This window comes from Corvus cornix, chromosome 3 (genome assembly GCF_000738735.6).
Source record: "Corvus cornix cornix isolate S_Up_H32 chromosome 3, ASM73873v5, whole genome shotgun sequence".
Lineage (NCBI taxonomy): Eukaryota > Metazoa > Chordata > Aves > Passeriformes > Corvidae > Corvus > Corvus cornix.
The window spans coordinates 5917097-5934001 of NC_047056.1; the positions used below are offsets into that span (position 1 = coordinate 5917097).

At 46.0% G+C, this 16905-nt stretch overlaps 1 protein-coding gene across 1 annotated transcript in view; it reads right to left on the bottom strand.

The window, feature by feature from the left end:
• Positions 1–14626, bottom strand: part of JAG1 (jagged canonical Notch ligand 1) — a 35208-nt gene extending 20582 nt beyond the window's left edge. Inside the window, exons 1-3 of the mRNA XM_039569041.1 lie at positions 14533–14626; positions 13395–13700; positions 2571–2622 (exon numbers count right to left, since the gene is read on the bottom strand). Coding sequence (XP_039424975.1) covers positions 2571–2622; positions 13395–13700; positions 14533–14604 — 430 coding nt within the window. The 5' untranslated portion in view covers positions 14605–14626. The remainder of the gene's footprint in view (positions 1–2570; positions 2623–13394; positions 13701–14532) is intronic.
• Between the last annotated feature and the right edge of the window lie 2279 nt (positions 14627–16905).

Genomic DNA, 16905 nt, shown 5'->3' on the forward strand with positions numbered 1-16905 from the left:
TTCGCTGTCAGAAACTGTTGGTTTCATTCACTTCTTGTGGCTACACTTCAAAGCTATGAATCTCTCTTTTTATTCAGTGGGCAACTGTATCAAAGGTTTTAGACACATGGAAATGAGCTATTTTGACTGCCCACCTTTGCCTTTCAGTGCTCCAATGTCTGGAAATTATAACTATGCAGCATCAGGAAGCAAAAACAACAACAGAAAAAGTCCAGACTTCTCTGAGCAGTTTGGGTGGCCAAGGACAGCACAGTTATTTTTGAAAGTCTTTGTTTCAGACAACTTCCAGCTATGGCTTGGTTTACATTGTGCTGAAGTCTTTTATGCCTGCCTAGAATTCACATGCAACTGATACCAGTAATTTACAATTGCTCTTTGACATAGTTTGAGATGCAATGTCAGCCCATTAGCTTTATGTATGAAGCAACAGTAGCAAGATGGCAACCAGACAAGAACCAGAGTAAGAAAACCATTTGAGTTGAATCTTGGCTCCAACAAAGCACGATTCTCATCAACTTCAACAGGGCCAGAACTTAACTGCAAGCCACTCTTGGAAGTGAGACAAGAGAGAGTATGTGGTAAAGGGAACGTAGGAGGAGCGGAATGTAGAGGGGGGAAGGAAGCATCCACTCCAGGATCTTCTAACAACTGCATTGATCAGAGGATGCTTTCAAAGCTATTGAAAAGTCACACAAGGCCTACTAAACCCACTTTTATTGTGGAGAGCTCTCACAGGGTCCTCACAATTCAGTGGCAATTAGGGCAAAAGAAAATCCTGGACATCAAAAACCCCCCACTCTTCACATTATATGACAACAATTGTGTAGTTCTAATTGTTTTCTTAACTAGTTCTTCAAGCCTTACTCTTCATCTCTGGGAAAGCTGACTAAGTCAAGCCACGCAGCATACAAAGGAAAAGTTTTGTGCACTGCAGTGACTGAAGTGACCTACAGATGGATAAGTGACAGCAAAGCTGGAGCAGGAATGCAGATCAGGAACATATGCAAGAACATGTCTGCACTTGGTCAAATGCACTGCTGAGAAATGAGGCAATTTTGTCTGAAGACAATTATACTTCCAGAACATGAAAGCAAAGAAAGGGTTCATTGTGTAGCTTTGGAAATGCAGTTGTTTCATGAAAAAAGATGAGCTCTAATAATAGAAGAAGTGGCAGAGACTCAGTCTGAAAAAACTCTCAGATCCTACTATAAAACAAGACCTTCATTTTGAATTCAGGCATCTTCCATTTTTAATACAACACTGCTGCTGCAGCATCTACTTTCTTCTCCTCCATAGAACACTCTATATCCAAGAAATCCCCCTGCCACTGCTCCATGACTGTGCTGGAATAGGGCCTGAAATCACAGGTACTGCAACAATGCCGAATGAGGTTGGTTGTGGCTACCCCTGACAGGCTACATGATTCACCTCAAGGGACAGCTGCTTTTCTGGAATGAAGAATTAATAGGATATCTCATGTATATTTTAAAAAATATAAGGAGCAGATCTGTGCAGAGAAGTTCCCAAGCCGTGCACTCTTCACCAATTAAAACATAAAAGCACAGCACTGTGCACACTTCTACAAGGCCTTTCTCTCGTGAGGCATGAAGCCCATTTCATTCCTGCATGGCTGCCGCCTTGGCATTCCAAAGCAGACTGCAAGGAGCTGCTGTAAGATTTCTGTAAGATGGACCACAGTGCTGCTGCTTCCTAGCTGAAGGAAAAGGCCTGTTGTGTCAACAAAAGCTTTATGAGTTCAGATTCACACTCTCTCCTGTGGCTTTTACCACACACACTGTTAAAGCCCTAGGTTGAAATAGAGCTAATTTTGCCCACCTCCTTCAGTAACAGTAGGCAAAAAGCAGAACAGTTCATGTGCCAGGAGACCCTGTACAGCTTCCTCTAGCCACAGGAAAAGCTTAGCAGAATGTTTCTGAAACCAAAAACATGCCAGGAGAAAGATCCCCACCCTCGATTTCCAGCCAGCTCTACCAGGTGGTGTCTGGTAAATATTTTTTCAGCCCCTGCATATAAACGCCCCGACATCCAACTCCCAAGAGCTTCCAGTCACTCCTATTTCTCACCTACAGTCATTAGACAGATATTGATATCAAGTTTTATGCAGATTTTAAGGTTTTTTTCTTTTTTTAAAGCAGTACATTCTGTTTTGAGAAGTAGTTTGTAGAGAGGTTTCAGGTGGACAAGACTTAGGCTTCTGAATATTGCTCCTAATTAAAAAGAACAAAACAAGACCAAAAAACCAAACAAAGACACCTGAAGAAATCCCTTGGCTTTTACTCTCCCAAAGGAGAGAGAAGGAATTAACAGCATCTATTTTTAGGCATCAAACTGTTGGTGCCTAGATGAGCAAGCTACTCATCCTCTGCAGGCAATGTGAGTGAGACAGGCTGCTGCAGAGCCTGGAGGAATTGCTTCAAATTGTTTGGGGGAGAGCTTTTCTCTCTCCTCGTGCTCTAACTCACAGCAAGCTGGTGAGGTTCCCAGAGGCCTTTCAACACCCAGGACACAGAGGTGTCAGAAGTAAATAAGCCAGCAGAAGGAATACTTACTCGTGGAGTTATCATTGTAATCCCACGCCTCAACAAGCAGTGTGTAGGATCTCTGCAAAAGAGAAACAGGAGTTAGTTTCAAAGCCACACATGTCTAAGGAAAAAAAAACCTGAAAACGATTTTAATTAGAAAGAAAAATTCTGGTCTCTGCCCCAAAGCAGAATACTTGAAAACAGAAATAGGTAAAAGATTATGGTTGAGACAAACATGATCTTCTTGAAACCCCGTAAGCTACCTTATCCAGTCTGACTTAGAAGACCTTTCACCTTGGATAGCTCATCTTTGTCATCATTAAAGCATCTTATGTACTTAACCAGGAAGTACAGCCTTTGACACTGCACTGCAGCCGAAATAAAGCACGTGTGGAACAACTGCACATGGAAGACAGAAAGCACCGGGATAGCACAGCAGCATCAAAAAACCCAAAACCAAACCCCCGCTCTCAAAAACTGCTTCAAAAGAATTTTAGTTACAGAAAAATAGTCTTGATGTCCCTTCCCCCAGCCATCCTGAAAGCAAGAAGTGTTGCTAAGATTACTGTGCCCTGCCTTGACAGCGCAATCTCCAGGGACTTTGCTTTTCAGCACCCCCTTTGAAAGCTTTGTCTGCATGAGGGCCATCGCAGCTCCCACAAGTATCAGGTAACGGAGGGAAGAACTGATGGATATGGGAAGGGGGTGGGGTGAGAGAGAAGCATTGTAAAACAAAGGCTAAGATCAGCCTCTTTGGAAGAGCAGGGAAAGGGAAGCCGCGCTATCCACCCCGTGTCACTTTTACAGATGCTCGAAGCTGCCAATGAGCTCTGTAGCACTCCAGCAATAATAATCATAAGCATAAACTGACTGAAGTGACTCCATGGGTTGGAAAGATGCCAGCTATTACATCTAAGCCACCTTTATCTTCAACCCTAACTTGAGAACAAGACCCATTAAAACATCTCCTCCTCCAGCTCTACCCTTAGATAGTATTATCCAGGCTGTATCTTTCAAAATTGCCATTTAGCCAGCCATATCCAAACTTACACAATGATTAAAAACCAAAACAAAACACCTTCTCTCCAGAAGGGAAAAAAAAAAAAGGCTGAGGAAAAATAAGCAAAAAATATGACTTGCAAAGTAAGATATATAATAATAACTACAGATAAGGCAACAAATGTAACATCTTTCTGGAGAGTAGAACAAATATAGTACAAATAAAAACTCTGTGAAGAGTTTTGATGCTTTGCCATAGCAGCTGTGCACTGCAAGGTTTATTTCTCCTAAATTATGTCCATGCTCAGTCACAGGCTGCTCATTTGTGGTCTCAGCGCTTCACACCCTCTCTGTAACAGAAACCAAAATGCAGTTCCGAGAGTGAGCTGCTACAAGGTGCAAGGGGGTAAGGCAGACCTCAGATTCCTGAAGAGGAGAGGAAACAGAAAAGGAGGGGAAAAAAAAAAAAAAAAAAAAGAGGAGAACAAGAATTGGAGCAGACTGCTTTCTCACGACTGGACACAGCATGAGCCTCTGAATGAAAACCCAGTTTGTGATGGACACCGGCTTGCTGTATAGCCTAAATATGTTTCATATTCAAAGCAGACCAGGATTCCATTCTGTTCACTGATAACTGTGGGAAAATGCTTCCAAAAGTAAGCAAAGCTGGGCAAGCCAAGACATGCACCCAAACTTCTATGCAGAGACTCTATTGGCCCAAACCATTTTTGGTTAATATTTCATGAAAAGTTTTATGTTATTGGTTTCTATTCTAGACCAAGTGTGACAACTTGAAAGAAACTCTGAAAATAAAATAAACCAAAGTGCAACTCAGACATCTAATACTGCTTAAAACAGATTCAAGAAGTCTTTGCACAAGTCAGTGGTAAAAAAAAAAAAAGAATCAAAACAAACAAACAAAACCAGAATAGAACTCCTGAGCCACATTACAGATGCAGATTGCACTATCTTGGGTGCCTCCTCACTGGTTTAATTACCAACATTAAGCAGCACAAGCTCAACATGTTACTGCAAGCTTGAAAAAAAATATTATGATATAGAGAATGAATTATGGCAACTGACACTACTTCCAATAAAGTTAAGGATGTTTTCCTTTCGGCCTTGCATAATTGTTTTGGAAGATATTTTGTCTAAACTCATAGCAACAGTTCCCTGCTGGTTCTCAGGACTGTTTACCAACACACCTAGCCCTTAAGGAAAGGAAAGGCTGAATCCTAGCTATGAGTGCTACTGTTGCTAGATACTTGTGTGACCACTTTACACTACCACACCAGAGTTTGCTTAGAAGAGAGGAGATGCTTCTGCATAACTGGATGGAAAAAAAAATGCAGGGGGAACAGACCTACCCTGGCAAGTCCCTTGTTTCTAAGTGCCCCCTCTCATCTCGTCTGAGTATTTTAAATGAAGAATCCCTGTCCTGAAAAGGCATGATACAAAGAATGCCATTTGAACGCTTGGCTCTGTCTCTCTCAGCATGGGGAAAAAAACCAAAAAAACCCAAGACTTTGTGTTCAAGATGGGACACTTTTAAACAAAAGCCACACAGACACCCAGAGCCTCACACCAGTAGCAAGCCCCCCTCAACAATCCAACTATCACATACCTCTAGCCAATTCCCTCAGCCCCCCCCAAAAAGCAGCTCTGTGCAAAGCTGCACTGTTGAGATTTTTTAGAAGTGCGTATCATCCCCACTCTATAGATCAAGGATTCAGATATCTCAGGAATGACTGCTTGCAGTGTGGAGGTTTAAGTTTTCCCATGCCCATAGATGACCTCTGCCCGTCTTTGAATAAATATATATATCCAGACACAAGAATTCCACATCATGCACCTTATTCCATCAAAGCAATGTCCTAGGCAACAAGGCAGCAGTGAACTTTCCAGAGTCACACCCAATTAGCCACTGTAAACCTGAGCTTGACCAGAAGGCAGGGATTCTGGCTTGAGAGGAAAGGCAGCTTGAAAGGAACAGCAAGTCCTTACCCTTTGCAGAACAGCCCAGAGGACTGAAAGGCAGCACGGCCAAATTTAAGCAAAACTTCTTTGAGTTAAGCTAGGACAGGATAGAAATAGTCAAGTCCACATTCCAAAAAACAAAGCCAGCACCAGAGTGCAAGAGCTGTTTCCCTCAATAACAAGACACCGTGTCTTGATCCATTTATAATACAGCTCAAGTGACTGTGAAGACCCAAAACCCATCAGAAACTGTCCCTTTTAAGGGTCTGAACAGGCAATGCAACCTGCTTTCTGGTTATTTAAATGAATCCTGGCAGCTGCGGGTAAACAGGTGTTTAAAGCTCTCTGCTTGATTACCTTCTTCCCTCCCTTCATCCAGACATCCACCCAAAAGAGGTGCTTTTGTACTTTGGCTTCTAAAGGCACTCTGCAAGTCAGTGGGCCAGAGCAAGATTAAAACATCCGGCTCCTTAGCGAAAGCACTCCCTCCGTTTTCAAAGGGCTTGCAACTTGTCAAACTCCTTTCCCTCCTATCCTTGTGGTTAAAGCATGCAAGAGCTTTGCTGAGCATGTGAAACCATGACTAGACAAATGCAGTGGGAAGTTTTGCATTCAGAGTGCTGCGCCCGCTCCTCCTCTGCCAAACAAGGAGAGCAGGTTGAGCCCAGCAACCTTCTCCTCACGCTCTGCACAGCTGTGAAGACCAGTTTGAGAACAGTGCTCACACCCTGTCTGCATCCAGGGAGGGTGGTGAGGACACTGGCACAGCAGGCCACAGCTCACTACCAAGGGGTCCAGCAACAGCTGGGAAGGGGGTGAGACATGGAAGAGGCAAACTGAGGCATGTTTCAGCATGCCCAAGGGCCAGGAGGAGGATATCTCTGAGCAGGGTTAATGCTAGTCACAAACCCACTTCCTCTGAACATCACCAGGACTGTCACTGGGGTACCCTGCCACTCCACGATGACACCATACAGGTGCCTCACAACATCGTGCTGTGGTCAGTCAGCTTTGACAACTAAATAGCCTTCAAAGGAGTTAAAGGCACTGGTTCCTCACCCAGAGGACATGTGAACGTACTCCGGAAAAGGAGGAAAACCACCTAACCCTCTTAACCTTTTTTGAGATGGAACATCATCAGGAAGCTCCTCTTTGGGACAGCCTATGTAAGGACAAGGCAACACCCTACAAAGCTGCTACTCCCTCCACCCCATGTATATAAACACAGCCCAAGCCATGGCAATCTCACACCTCAAAGCCCATGGCCAAGAGCTCAGCTGAATCCCAAGCAGGCAACCCAGCCAAGAGCCTCATCAGAACATGCCCACATGAAAACACAGCACGCTGCTCCTTTAGGCTTCATTCTGAGTAGCTCCTTCGCTGCTGTTAGTGCCAGTAAACTCTGCACTGCCACAGAAAGGAGACATGAAAACAAATTTAACCATATTAGCAGCTTCCAGGAGAGACTTGCCCCCCATTTTGCCTTGGCACAGGGAAGGCAGCAGCCGAAGTCAAGACTTTCATTGCACTACAACGGCCACCCTCCTGCCAAATGATGAAGGACACAAAAGTACCGCTATCCAAACCATGCATACGCTTAAGCATCCAGTAAACCAGGCTGATCTCTGATCTGGCAAGCCTGCTGGAATAATGAGTATCCTGTGAATACATAATGTGCTGAAGTTGCCATTGTGTGAAGTAAGTCCATGGTTTGTCTGGGAGCCGAGCAATGCTGAGTCTACTGCTGCTTCCTGTTGCTTGTCCTGTATTAGCATTATTTTTGGATAGGCCCCATTATGTTCTGTAATCCTCACTGCAGTCAGTATGGCCACACTATTGTTCTTGGTTAATATTAGCAGTCAATGCCTCTGTCTGGGTGGCCGGACTACAATGTATTCCAATCATAAAACTAGCATGCATTAACGAGACAATGTACTGGGCACAGGGGGGAGACTTGGGGTCTTCCCTCCTCCCCTCCTTTAAAAAAAAAAATATATATTTAAAAAGTATAGCAGCTTCTTCCCCCCCCCCTTTTTTTTCTCTCTCTTTTTAAACTAACGATTTTAAGTGATCTCAGCTACCAGGGTGCTTCACACAACAGCAGTATTTTAATCAGCAGCTTATCTAGTTACAGAGTTACTTTCTCACGGAGCCCCACTTGTCAAAGAGCAGCAGATAGGCCAAAATGTCAATGGTTGCTTTCAACCTTCCCCAACAAGCAGATTACCTGCCCTTATCAGTCCCCCTACCTGTTTAAAGCATCCCACTGATAATTAAATGCACCAGTTACAAAAGGGTGGCAAGGTTAATAGACAGAATACCTAGTAGCCAGCCAAGCAAAACAGTCAGGTTCACATGGAGCAAGCCTGAACAAGAAGCCTTTCTACTTATTTACCTAAGTGCCTAAGAACTGGGTTGAGCTGGTAAAGGACTCTGGATGTTTGACTATTTACAAACCACTTTAACCACTTCTATCCACTTTTTGCAGTTTCTTCTGAACACTACAAGAATAATGAGTGTAATTTATGCTGCAGAATAGTGACCACAGAGCCATGAGCTCCAAAGACTAACAAGAAACAAATGCAACAGCTTCTAGTTTTGACATCTTTCCCTGTGTTAAGACACAGGGATTACCAGTTAAATTATTAGAACTGAGTCAATTACCATACAAAACTTCTGTTCATCAAGAGAAATTCAAAGGCAAGCTTAGTTTAGTTTTCAAAACCAATCCTGTCATTTGTGTTATCTAGAGAGATACTTCTCCTTATCTACAGAGAAGTACTTTTAAGAATTGTAGCTTAAGGCTTTTGCTTTGCAGGGCATCACAACTCCATTAGGACTGAAGTTGGAATAAACAGTTTAGACCCGAGTTCACCAGCTTTAGAACCAGCTGACTTCTACTCCAGCCTCCAGCCCACAGTGGAGCGATGTTTCCTTGACTGAACTACAACTTTAAGCATAAAGCACCAATTTTATGTAACTCATTTTCAGCCATGCTGACTTCCAGCTGCATAAACAAGCTGACAGTACTGGATGTGTGTAGTCTGAGAAAGTTTAGGAATAAGCTTCAGTGCCAGGCCCAATCCAGCTGCCACTGAAGCTAAACTGGAGTAGGCTTTTATTATAACAAGAACAAAAATTCTGGGAGCAGGCAAGATGAGGATTTATTTTTAGACGTGTTAATATAGTCAAATGGATTTACCAGGAAGATGAAGTTCTGAACTGGCTAGAACATAAAAAACTCTAATTTAAACATGTAAGAAATTCAAAATCTCTGAATGGCTGCATCACTTCTCTCCAGCCCTGGGAAAAAAAACAGCCTTGTGATGCTAATTATGCTTCAGACGTCACTTAATACCTCCAGCTCCGTTTGAATAGTAATCCTAGGCCAAACATTGCACTTTGAGTGAAGATTTATTCTTATATTATTAATTCAACAATAAATGACAGAGTATGGATTTGATTAATATGCATTTTGTTATTATAAAGATTTCTTCTGATCTGCCCATCCTCCAAGATGACTTATCATGCATTGTTCAAGAAAATCTTGAACAATATCTAGCATTTGCTTCTACAAGTTTTCAAGAAGCTAACTGGAGGGAGAGAAGAAACAAAATCAAAAGATAAATTTTAGTCTTATGACTGTGACATACTGGGCTTAAGAGAAAAAAAGCAGATGAATGAAGTGGTTTTTTTTTTTCCTCAGATTCAAAAGGCTGTTACTTTAATATCAGCTGCAGATTAGTATTTTGGAAGCCTTTTGTGTTGAGAGAGAGAAAAAGTTCACAAAGCTTAAAAAACACTAAAGCTCTTTTACTATCCCTCTCTAGCCACAGAAAACAATGCCTACCTAGAAAACATATTTTACATCTTCAGGAATCAGCAGCACTAAGATTTGTTGTTAAACAGGGGCAAGGCTGACTATTTTTTAAGGTTGACTATTTCTATTTTAAGGTTGAAATAAGATGTTCAAAACTCTTTTTAATTGTATTTTATGTTAAACGCATTGAGATGCTGGAGGGTTTATTTCCACCTCAGTAGTTTCCTGGGGTGTTGGTGCAATTGGCCCCAATATTAAATAATTACAAGGGGCATAATATCGGGATAAACAAGCTGTTTGAAATTGGAGCTATGCATACCAAAGGAATTGCCAAGTTTGACCTTCTTACTCAGTCTCGCCAAACCCCCAAAAGATTTTTCTTTACATAAAAGCAAAGTTTAGTGTTAAGTTTTGCTTAGTTAATTGATGCTCAGCTCCCTTAAGGTAGAGCACACATCACACTTGGGGTTCTTTAAGAAAGGCCAGAGATTTGATTCATGTGAGAGAAGAGCATGTGTCTGCCTTGAAACAAAACTTGTTCAGACAGACTTTGACAAGTGGAACATGGAAATGCTTTTGTTCCATACTTTTTTATATGGCTTCATAAAGCTAAGCTTGCCTGTCAAGAAAGTCAATGAAGTCTCAAAATGAATGTAAGAAGCAAGCCTAGGTGCATTTTATTTTTTTTAATCATCATCACTACTGTTTCGATTTACTGAAGAATTACCAGCTACTGCAGGGGCAGCTTTCTGATCCACTCCAGTTCCTTTATGCTGGTCTGCTGCCCCGTTTCCTAGCAACTTACTCAAACCTCCCATCACTTAAATTAATTTATGACCCACCGTCTCCACACCCATTACTCACAGGGGTACGTATCAAAACTGACAAGAGCAAACCACATGAGTTATTAATAAGACTCTGACACTTCAAATCTACGTTACAACTGCAAGCTACCTCTAACAATACTTTTCAAGCACCTCATTCTCTCTCCTTCCTCTCCTGCATGATGAATAAAGGCCTCTAATGCAATCCAACTATTTTTCACAAATGGCATAAGGGGGCAGCTTGACATGGGAAGAGGCTTTTGCTTTTCAATTATTTTTTTTTAAGTAGTCAAGGCAACAAGACTTCTTAATGTTACTGACTCAAGCTGGAACATCCAAGAAAAGCCTCCCTCAGAGAGCAAAGCACAATTCAGAGAAGGGCATGAATTTTCAAGTGCAATATGATTAACATTTTAGTCTAGCTCTTATTACCTCTACTGTAATTTTCAGCTGAATGTATTCAAAGGTATCTCTCATGATTAGCCACGAGTAAATGCAATGCTAATTGCAAGCTCTTACTGAAGTCAACAGTATTCATCCACCTAAAGAGTTTTTCAAGTTCTGAAATTTCAGCATCAGATTTGAGCTGACTAAATTAAGTTTACGACTTTATCCACAGAGCTTTGAAAATGCCTGAAATGATTTGTGTACACAATTTTAGTACGAATAAGAGCTTTGCCACATTAGATATTCTTTTGTTCAAATGCCATTTTGAAGTCACAATAGCTAGCATAAAAGCTGTGTCCTGTGGAAGCTAAAGCTGGGAGGCAGGCTTGATAATTGCACACAGACTATCATCAGAGTCTCAAAAAGTGCATTTTTGCCTGGGAAAATGCAAGAGATTACTCCAAAATTCCAGGCTTATGAACTGAGTGTCTCAAGTTGTCGAGTTTTACCCATTTCAAAGGCTGCACTGGAGTTTTGCTGCTGCTGCTCAAGGATTCCAGTACTGAATGAGATTCAGCAGGACAATAGAAGCATTTCTTTTACTAAGATGCAGGCAAGCTTAAGAGACTTCTCCCAGGGTCCCCACCCCCCCCCAAACCACCCTCTACACACAGATTTCCCTTCCCAACCCTATGAAGAGAGAGGCTGTTAGAAGAAACACGTTTAGTTCTCACACCATTTTTATATGCACACATATAGATTCAAGGCACTCAAATTACTGGGAGCTAGTTTAAAAAAATCCTTGATGTACCTGACTTCTCTGACAAAAGTCAAAATCTGCAACACAAGCACTACAGCCATTGGCAGAGCTTCAAATACCTCAGATTTTTACAAAGCCCTTTATCCCTTTGATGGCATATTTGATAACAGATTTATCTCATTTCATGTTAGGGAAAAAAAAAAAAGAAAGAAAGAAAAGAGAAAGAAAGAAAGGACAGACTTGTACTTCCAACAGAGAATACTTTTGTTAACTCTGCTATTGTACTTTGTAATACTATCTCCTTAAAAATGGAGACTTAATTTCTCCCTTGTGCCTCTTCAGCCCTCGATATTCCAGAAGTCCCAAATGACGGAGGAGGCAGGTAGGAGGCAGCACAGGACATTTCAAGAACACATGGCTGCCTGCAGCACTTGGCGGCAGGACTACAAAGTGGGTGTCTACACTAGAGAAGGAAAGGAATGGTTTTGGGGCAGGCTTTCCTCCCCTCAGAAAAAGTCCAGGCTGTCCCAGTAACCGGCCCTTATCTGACTAGGAAGGGCCAAGCTTTGGAGGGTCTAGATATGCTTCCACCTCACCAGCAGCGACAGTGGCAGAGGATAGGAAACAAGATTCACCCCTCCCCTGCATGCACATTCAGGGCCCTCCTCCCCTCCCAAAAATGACCTTAGGCATCTAGGTTAGCCTGACTGGATTTACAAAACTGCTGAGCATCAACATACCCCAAGGCAGTTGGTAGGAAATTGTCTGCTCAGCGCCTTTGGAGAAGGGGTGTGGGGGGGAACAGTTGTGTTTCCTAGGTGATCTCAAAATAAAAGTTTTAGGAGAAGAAATTTGGGAGCTTTCAGCGCTCATACCACAGCATCCCAGAGACGCACCTTAAAAGCCAGACAGGAGTCCCCCAGATCAGTCACCCCCCGCTTCAGCTCGCCTGCACACAGCACTGCCGGGCACAAAAACCATGCACCTCCTGCCATCCGAGGCCACGGCACTCTTCCATCTCCACAGATCCTGTGGCCCTAGAGCCTGTCTCTGTGGGTCTGTCCTGCATGATAGCGATTATGGAAAGATGGTCCTCACTTTCTGTGCAGGGAGCTGAGGGTTCCCCTGCAGAGCTGCCAAAGCGTCAACCCTCCCAAGCAGCCCAGAAGAAACAAGCAGCAGTGATGTCTGAGTGTTTTTTCCACGGCCAACAAAGCAGGATCACTGATGAAAGAAGGGATCACCCATCCTCCATCTCTCCGCTCTACAGGGCTGACCAGTATTTACTAGAGTGGACAACACTGGAAAAGTTCCTGGCAAAAAGCCCCACCTCCTTGAGCCACCGAGTTTTGCACACAACTAGAGGGAAGCCAGAATCTCTGGACCACAGAGGCAGGTAGCCAGGAAAAGGTGTGCTGTGGGGAGGAGTGAGGGAAGTGCACCAAAAGCTAAAGCCAGACTTTTCCCAGTCTTTAGCTTCTTGAGCCCACAAGCACCCCCAAACACAGCCAACTTCCCAGGGAAGCTGGCAACTACTTCACCAAGAACAGCAACAGCAGCTCCCATCCACCCCAAGCAGTGCAGTGAGATTTCCCCTTGGGAGAAGCAGGAAGCCTTCCCAAACACGCTCCAGGGAAGGAGGCCAGCTATGACACACACTTTTCACACGGGATCCCTCTACAGCCCCTAACCCACTGCTCTTTTGGCATAAGCCCAAGACTTCACTGGTTAAGAAAAAAAAGAAAAAAAAAATGAACTTCTGACCTTCTAAGTCTCAAGAGACTTATTCATGCTGTAAAGTGCAGAGATACTGGGTTTGCTTCCCTGACCCATTTAGATCCCCCTCACTGCACATCTGACTTTCAAATTTAACAGGCTGTGCATTGTGAGCCCCAGGGAACAAAAACAAAAACACCACTACATTTTACTCATTTCTGTGCTGCGGATTCCCGACGCTCTTGCCAAGATGCCTGCTCCCTCCCAAATCCTGATCCCTCTTCCCCTGGCACAAGAAGTTAGAGTTCAGCTCACTAAGGACATCTCAAGCAACATCCAACAGAGCCAGAGCAGCTCAAGCAACTCACCGGCCAGGCAAAGCTGAAAGGGATAACGATCCGGTTCTTTTCATTATTCCGGCTGTATTTTAAATTGAAGGTATTTCCACCGATGACAGGAGTGGATTTGGATCCGAAGCTGCAAGGACCGCCAGCAGTGACCCGCGATTGATACTCCTTCAGGCAAACTTTAAAATAGGTGTCACACTCGTCTTTGGTGCATTTTTTATCTCCTGGGTTTCGGGTGCCATCGCAGCAATTTCCATTTTGCAGTTCACCATTCACATTTTGCATGGATAAGATCTCCAACTCGAACTGTCCCGACGCTAAAGTCACCTGTTAATCCCAAAAAAGAACCGAAGGGAAAAAAACCAAAACAAACAAGAAGGGGGAAAAAAAAAAAAAAAACAAGAGACAGACAGTTACCTAACTTTTTTCCCCAAACACAATCTACAACAACTCTGAAGACAGGAAAAAGTCATTTTAAGTGTGCTTTCAAGAAGCACATGCATAATATTAAAACAAAGCCAACCACTCCAAGCTTTTCCCTATCAGACATCCATGAGAAGAGCTCATAAATCAGCCCAACTAAATAACGCCATTAATGCCAAAAAAGAACCTTAAGTGCCAGCTCCGAAAAAACAGCGTGAGGAAGGCTTCCAAATGGTTAGGAAATAAAACTAAACCAAACCAAGAGTGCACACGCGAGAGGCAAAGCCAGCAAAACGATGCAGCTAATAATGCACTGCCGGGAAAGGCACCCAATCACCCGTCTGCCTCCTCCGGGGTGCAGCTGCGCCGGCGAAGGCTGGAGCTGCCCAGCTGAGACTCAGACCCCGCTCATTAATCACTCCAGCAGTGCTGCAACTAAGTTTATTAAAAAAAAAAAAAAAGGGGGGGAAAAAAAGTAATTTCGGGGGGCGGTGGGGGCAAGATAAAAGCGGCTTGCAGTAATTAAGCCTTGCTGCAAAGAGCACTCCCGCGTTTGCCATCTCCGAGAAGTTAAGGGCAGCAGCTCCGCTCCGGCTGGAGAGGCTGTGCAGAAGTGCCCGTCCGGGATCTTCCAAACCCATCTCCCGCAAGCACTACAGAAAAGCGCCAAAACGCCCGCAGCGCGCTCCGGGCGGCCGGAGCCGCCGCGTCCCCCGTGCCGTGCCCAGGTACGTACCTCGGCCCGCAGCGCCAGGAGCAGGGTGAGGATGGAGCACGCCGCCGCGGCTGCCCGCCGGGGCGCACGCATGCCGCCGCCGCCGCCGCGCTGCCCGCCCGCCCGCCCGCCTGCAGGGCCGCCGCCGCCGCTGCCGCTCGCTCCGGGTCGGGACGGGACGGGGAGGGCCAGGAGGGAGGAGGAGAAGAAGGAGGAGGAGGAGGTGGTGGTGATGGTGGTGAAGGAGGAGGAGGAGGAGGAGGTGCCGCCGCCGCCGCCGCCGCTGCTGCCGCCGCCGCCGCCCCGCTCTAATATACCGCGGCGCACCCGCGCCGGACAACGCCGCTTTTCAAGCGCTTTCAATAGCGCCCCGCTCTTCAATGCAAAGCAGCCCGGCCTCCTTTTATCCGCCTTATTCTCTCGCCTCCCCTCTTTTCTTTCCCTTTTCTTTTCTCTCTCTCCTTTTTTTTTTGTTTTATTATGGCGATTATTATCCCAATCCTTTTATTTCTTGCGGCGGAGCCCCTCGCCCCCCCGAGACACACACACGCGCACACACACTCACTCACTCACTCACACACGCACGCACATGCAGCACACGCACCGCCCCGCAGCCGCCCGCCCGTCTGGGAGCAGCGCCGCCGCCGCTCCGCTTCATCTAGCCCAGGGCGGCAGGCGCATGCGCTCATCCATATGCATGAGGGGGACAGCAGGAGGAGGGAGCAGAGGAGGGGAATGGCACGGGCAGGGGAAGGCAGGTACCGGCAGGAGGAGGCGGCGGCGGCGGCAGGGATGAAGTGAGCTGCGGGTTGGCGGCTCCTCTGCCTGAGGGAGGTGGCGCGCCCCGGCCGCCCCGAGGGTCCGTCCCTCGGGAAGCGCCGCTCCGCAGGTGCTTCCAGCGCTACCTGGAGCAGGAGGAGCCGCGCTGAGGCGGCCCCCGGTGCTCCCTCGGAGGCTCCCGCGCTCTCTCAGCGGCGCTCCCGGCTGAGAGTTTTTCCCGCGCCGCCGCTCGCTGAGGGGACGCGCGAGTCCTGCCTGCCCGGGAGCCGCAGCCTGTTCCTTCTCGCCGCTGGTGGAAGGAAGAACGAAGCCTTTTGGGGGACACTTTTTGCGGTGTGAAACCTTTCCCCTGCCACTGGCCGGCTACGGCCGCCCGCCCTTCCCGCTCCTCAGTACCAGAGGCGGGACGGAGTGGGAGTGCTGCCGGGAGCGGGTCGGCGCGCCCTGAGGGGACGAGAGGCACGGCCGGCCCGGGACTCTGAGGGAGCCCCGGCCAGCGGCTCTCCTCAGGGAAGCGGAGGTGGCAGTCGCCACCGTGTGATTCCTTGTGCCTTCCTCAACACGAGGTCGTGCCGCCGAGGGCCTCCCGCGCTTCAAGTGGGAGGAAAGATCCCTCAGCTGATCAGTCCCGGTATCACAATCCTGGCGGAGTGCTGAGACCATCAGGGACCCCGTCCCCCGGCTGGAGAGGCTCCTCCCAGCTTTCAAGTGGGTGCTGGGGTTGTTCTGCCGCACATCCTTTCAGGAGCAAGCTCCAGAGCCACACAGACAGGTGATTACTTAAGAGACTCCCTGTCACAGGCTACTGAGAAGCCCAAAAGTTTGCACTGTAGCAAAAAGAGTTCAGACTGGTTCCCAGAGGAAGACCCACACATCAAAGCGTATTGAACAAAAAAAGAAAACCAAAACCACCCCACCCCTAACTTTGTGTCTGGTTTGGGAAGTCCCTGGGCTGTGGGTCTAGAAGTTGGGTAACTGTGCTGGGAACTCGCTGCATCACTGTCCCTTTCTTCCTGAGGCGCTGGCGACAGGAACTTGGCCTACATGACGTTTGGTCTGACCCAGAACGGCTATTCTTATGTCCTGATCTATTCCACCCTGATCTAACAGAGTAGATGTGTGAATGTCTATTTTATACACCAGAGTCAGTGGTACAGAGGAAAACAAGATTTCTGACCTAATTTTATATCCTTTGTTTTCATTTCCTATGGCAAAAGCAAAACATATGCCTGTTCTTGGCTGTGGTGAGGTCTGTCCCGTTCTGGAGTTCCCCAGGCTGGAAAGCTGGTGATGTTTGTGCCCCTCACCTTGGAACTGTGCTCAGACTTCCACTAGACTCCTGCAGATCAGTTCCCATTTGTGAGTTCATGACTTGGACTGCACACTTTTGCATGCCTGTGAGGTGCGCAGTTGCCAAATACTCCTTCCAGCCTTGCTCAGCCCCAGGTTCCAGCAGCATTGGTTGTACCTTATTGGAGTCATTAACTTTTCAAAGGCTGGTAAACCTTCATGGTGTTTAACCCACAACGTGGCTGCAGTTTGGTGATAGCAGTGCCTCTCTTCTTTTTTTTCCAGTGGGTGTTGGTCAGCTTCCACAGCCTGGTTAAGCGTTAC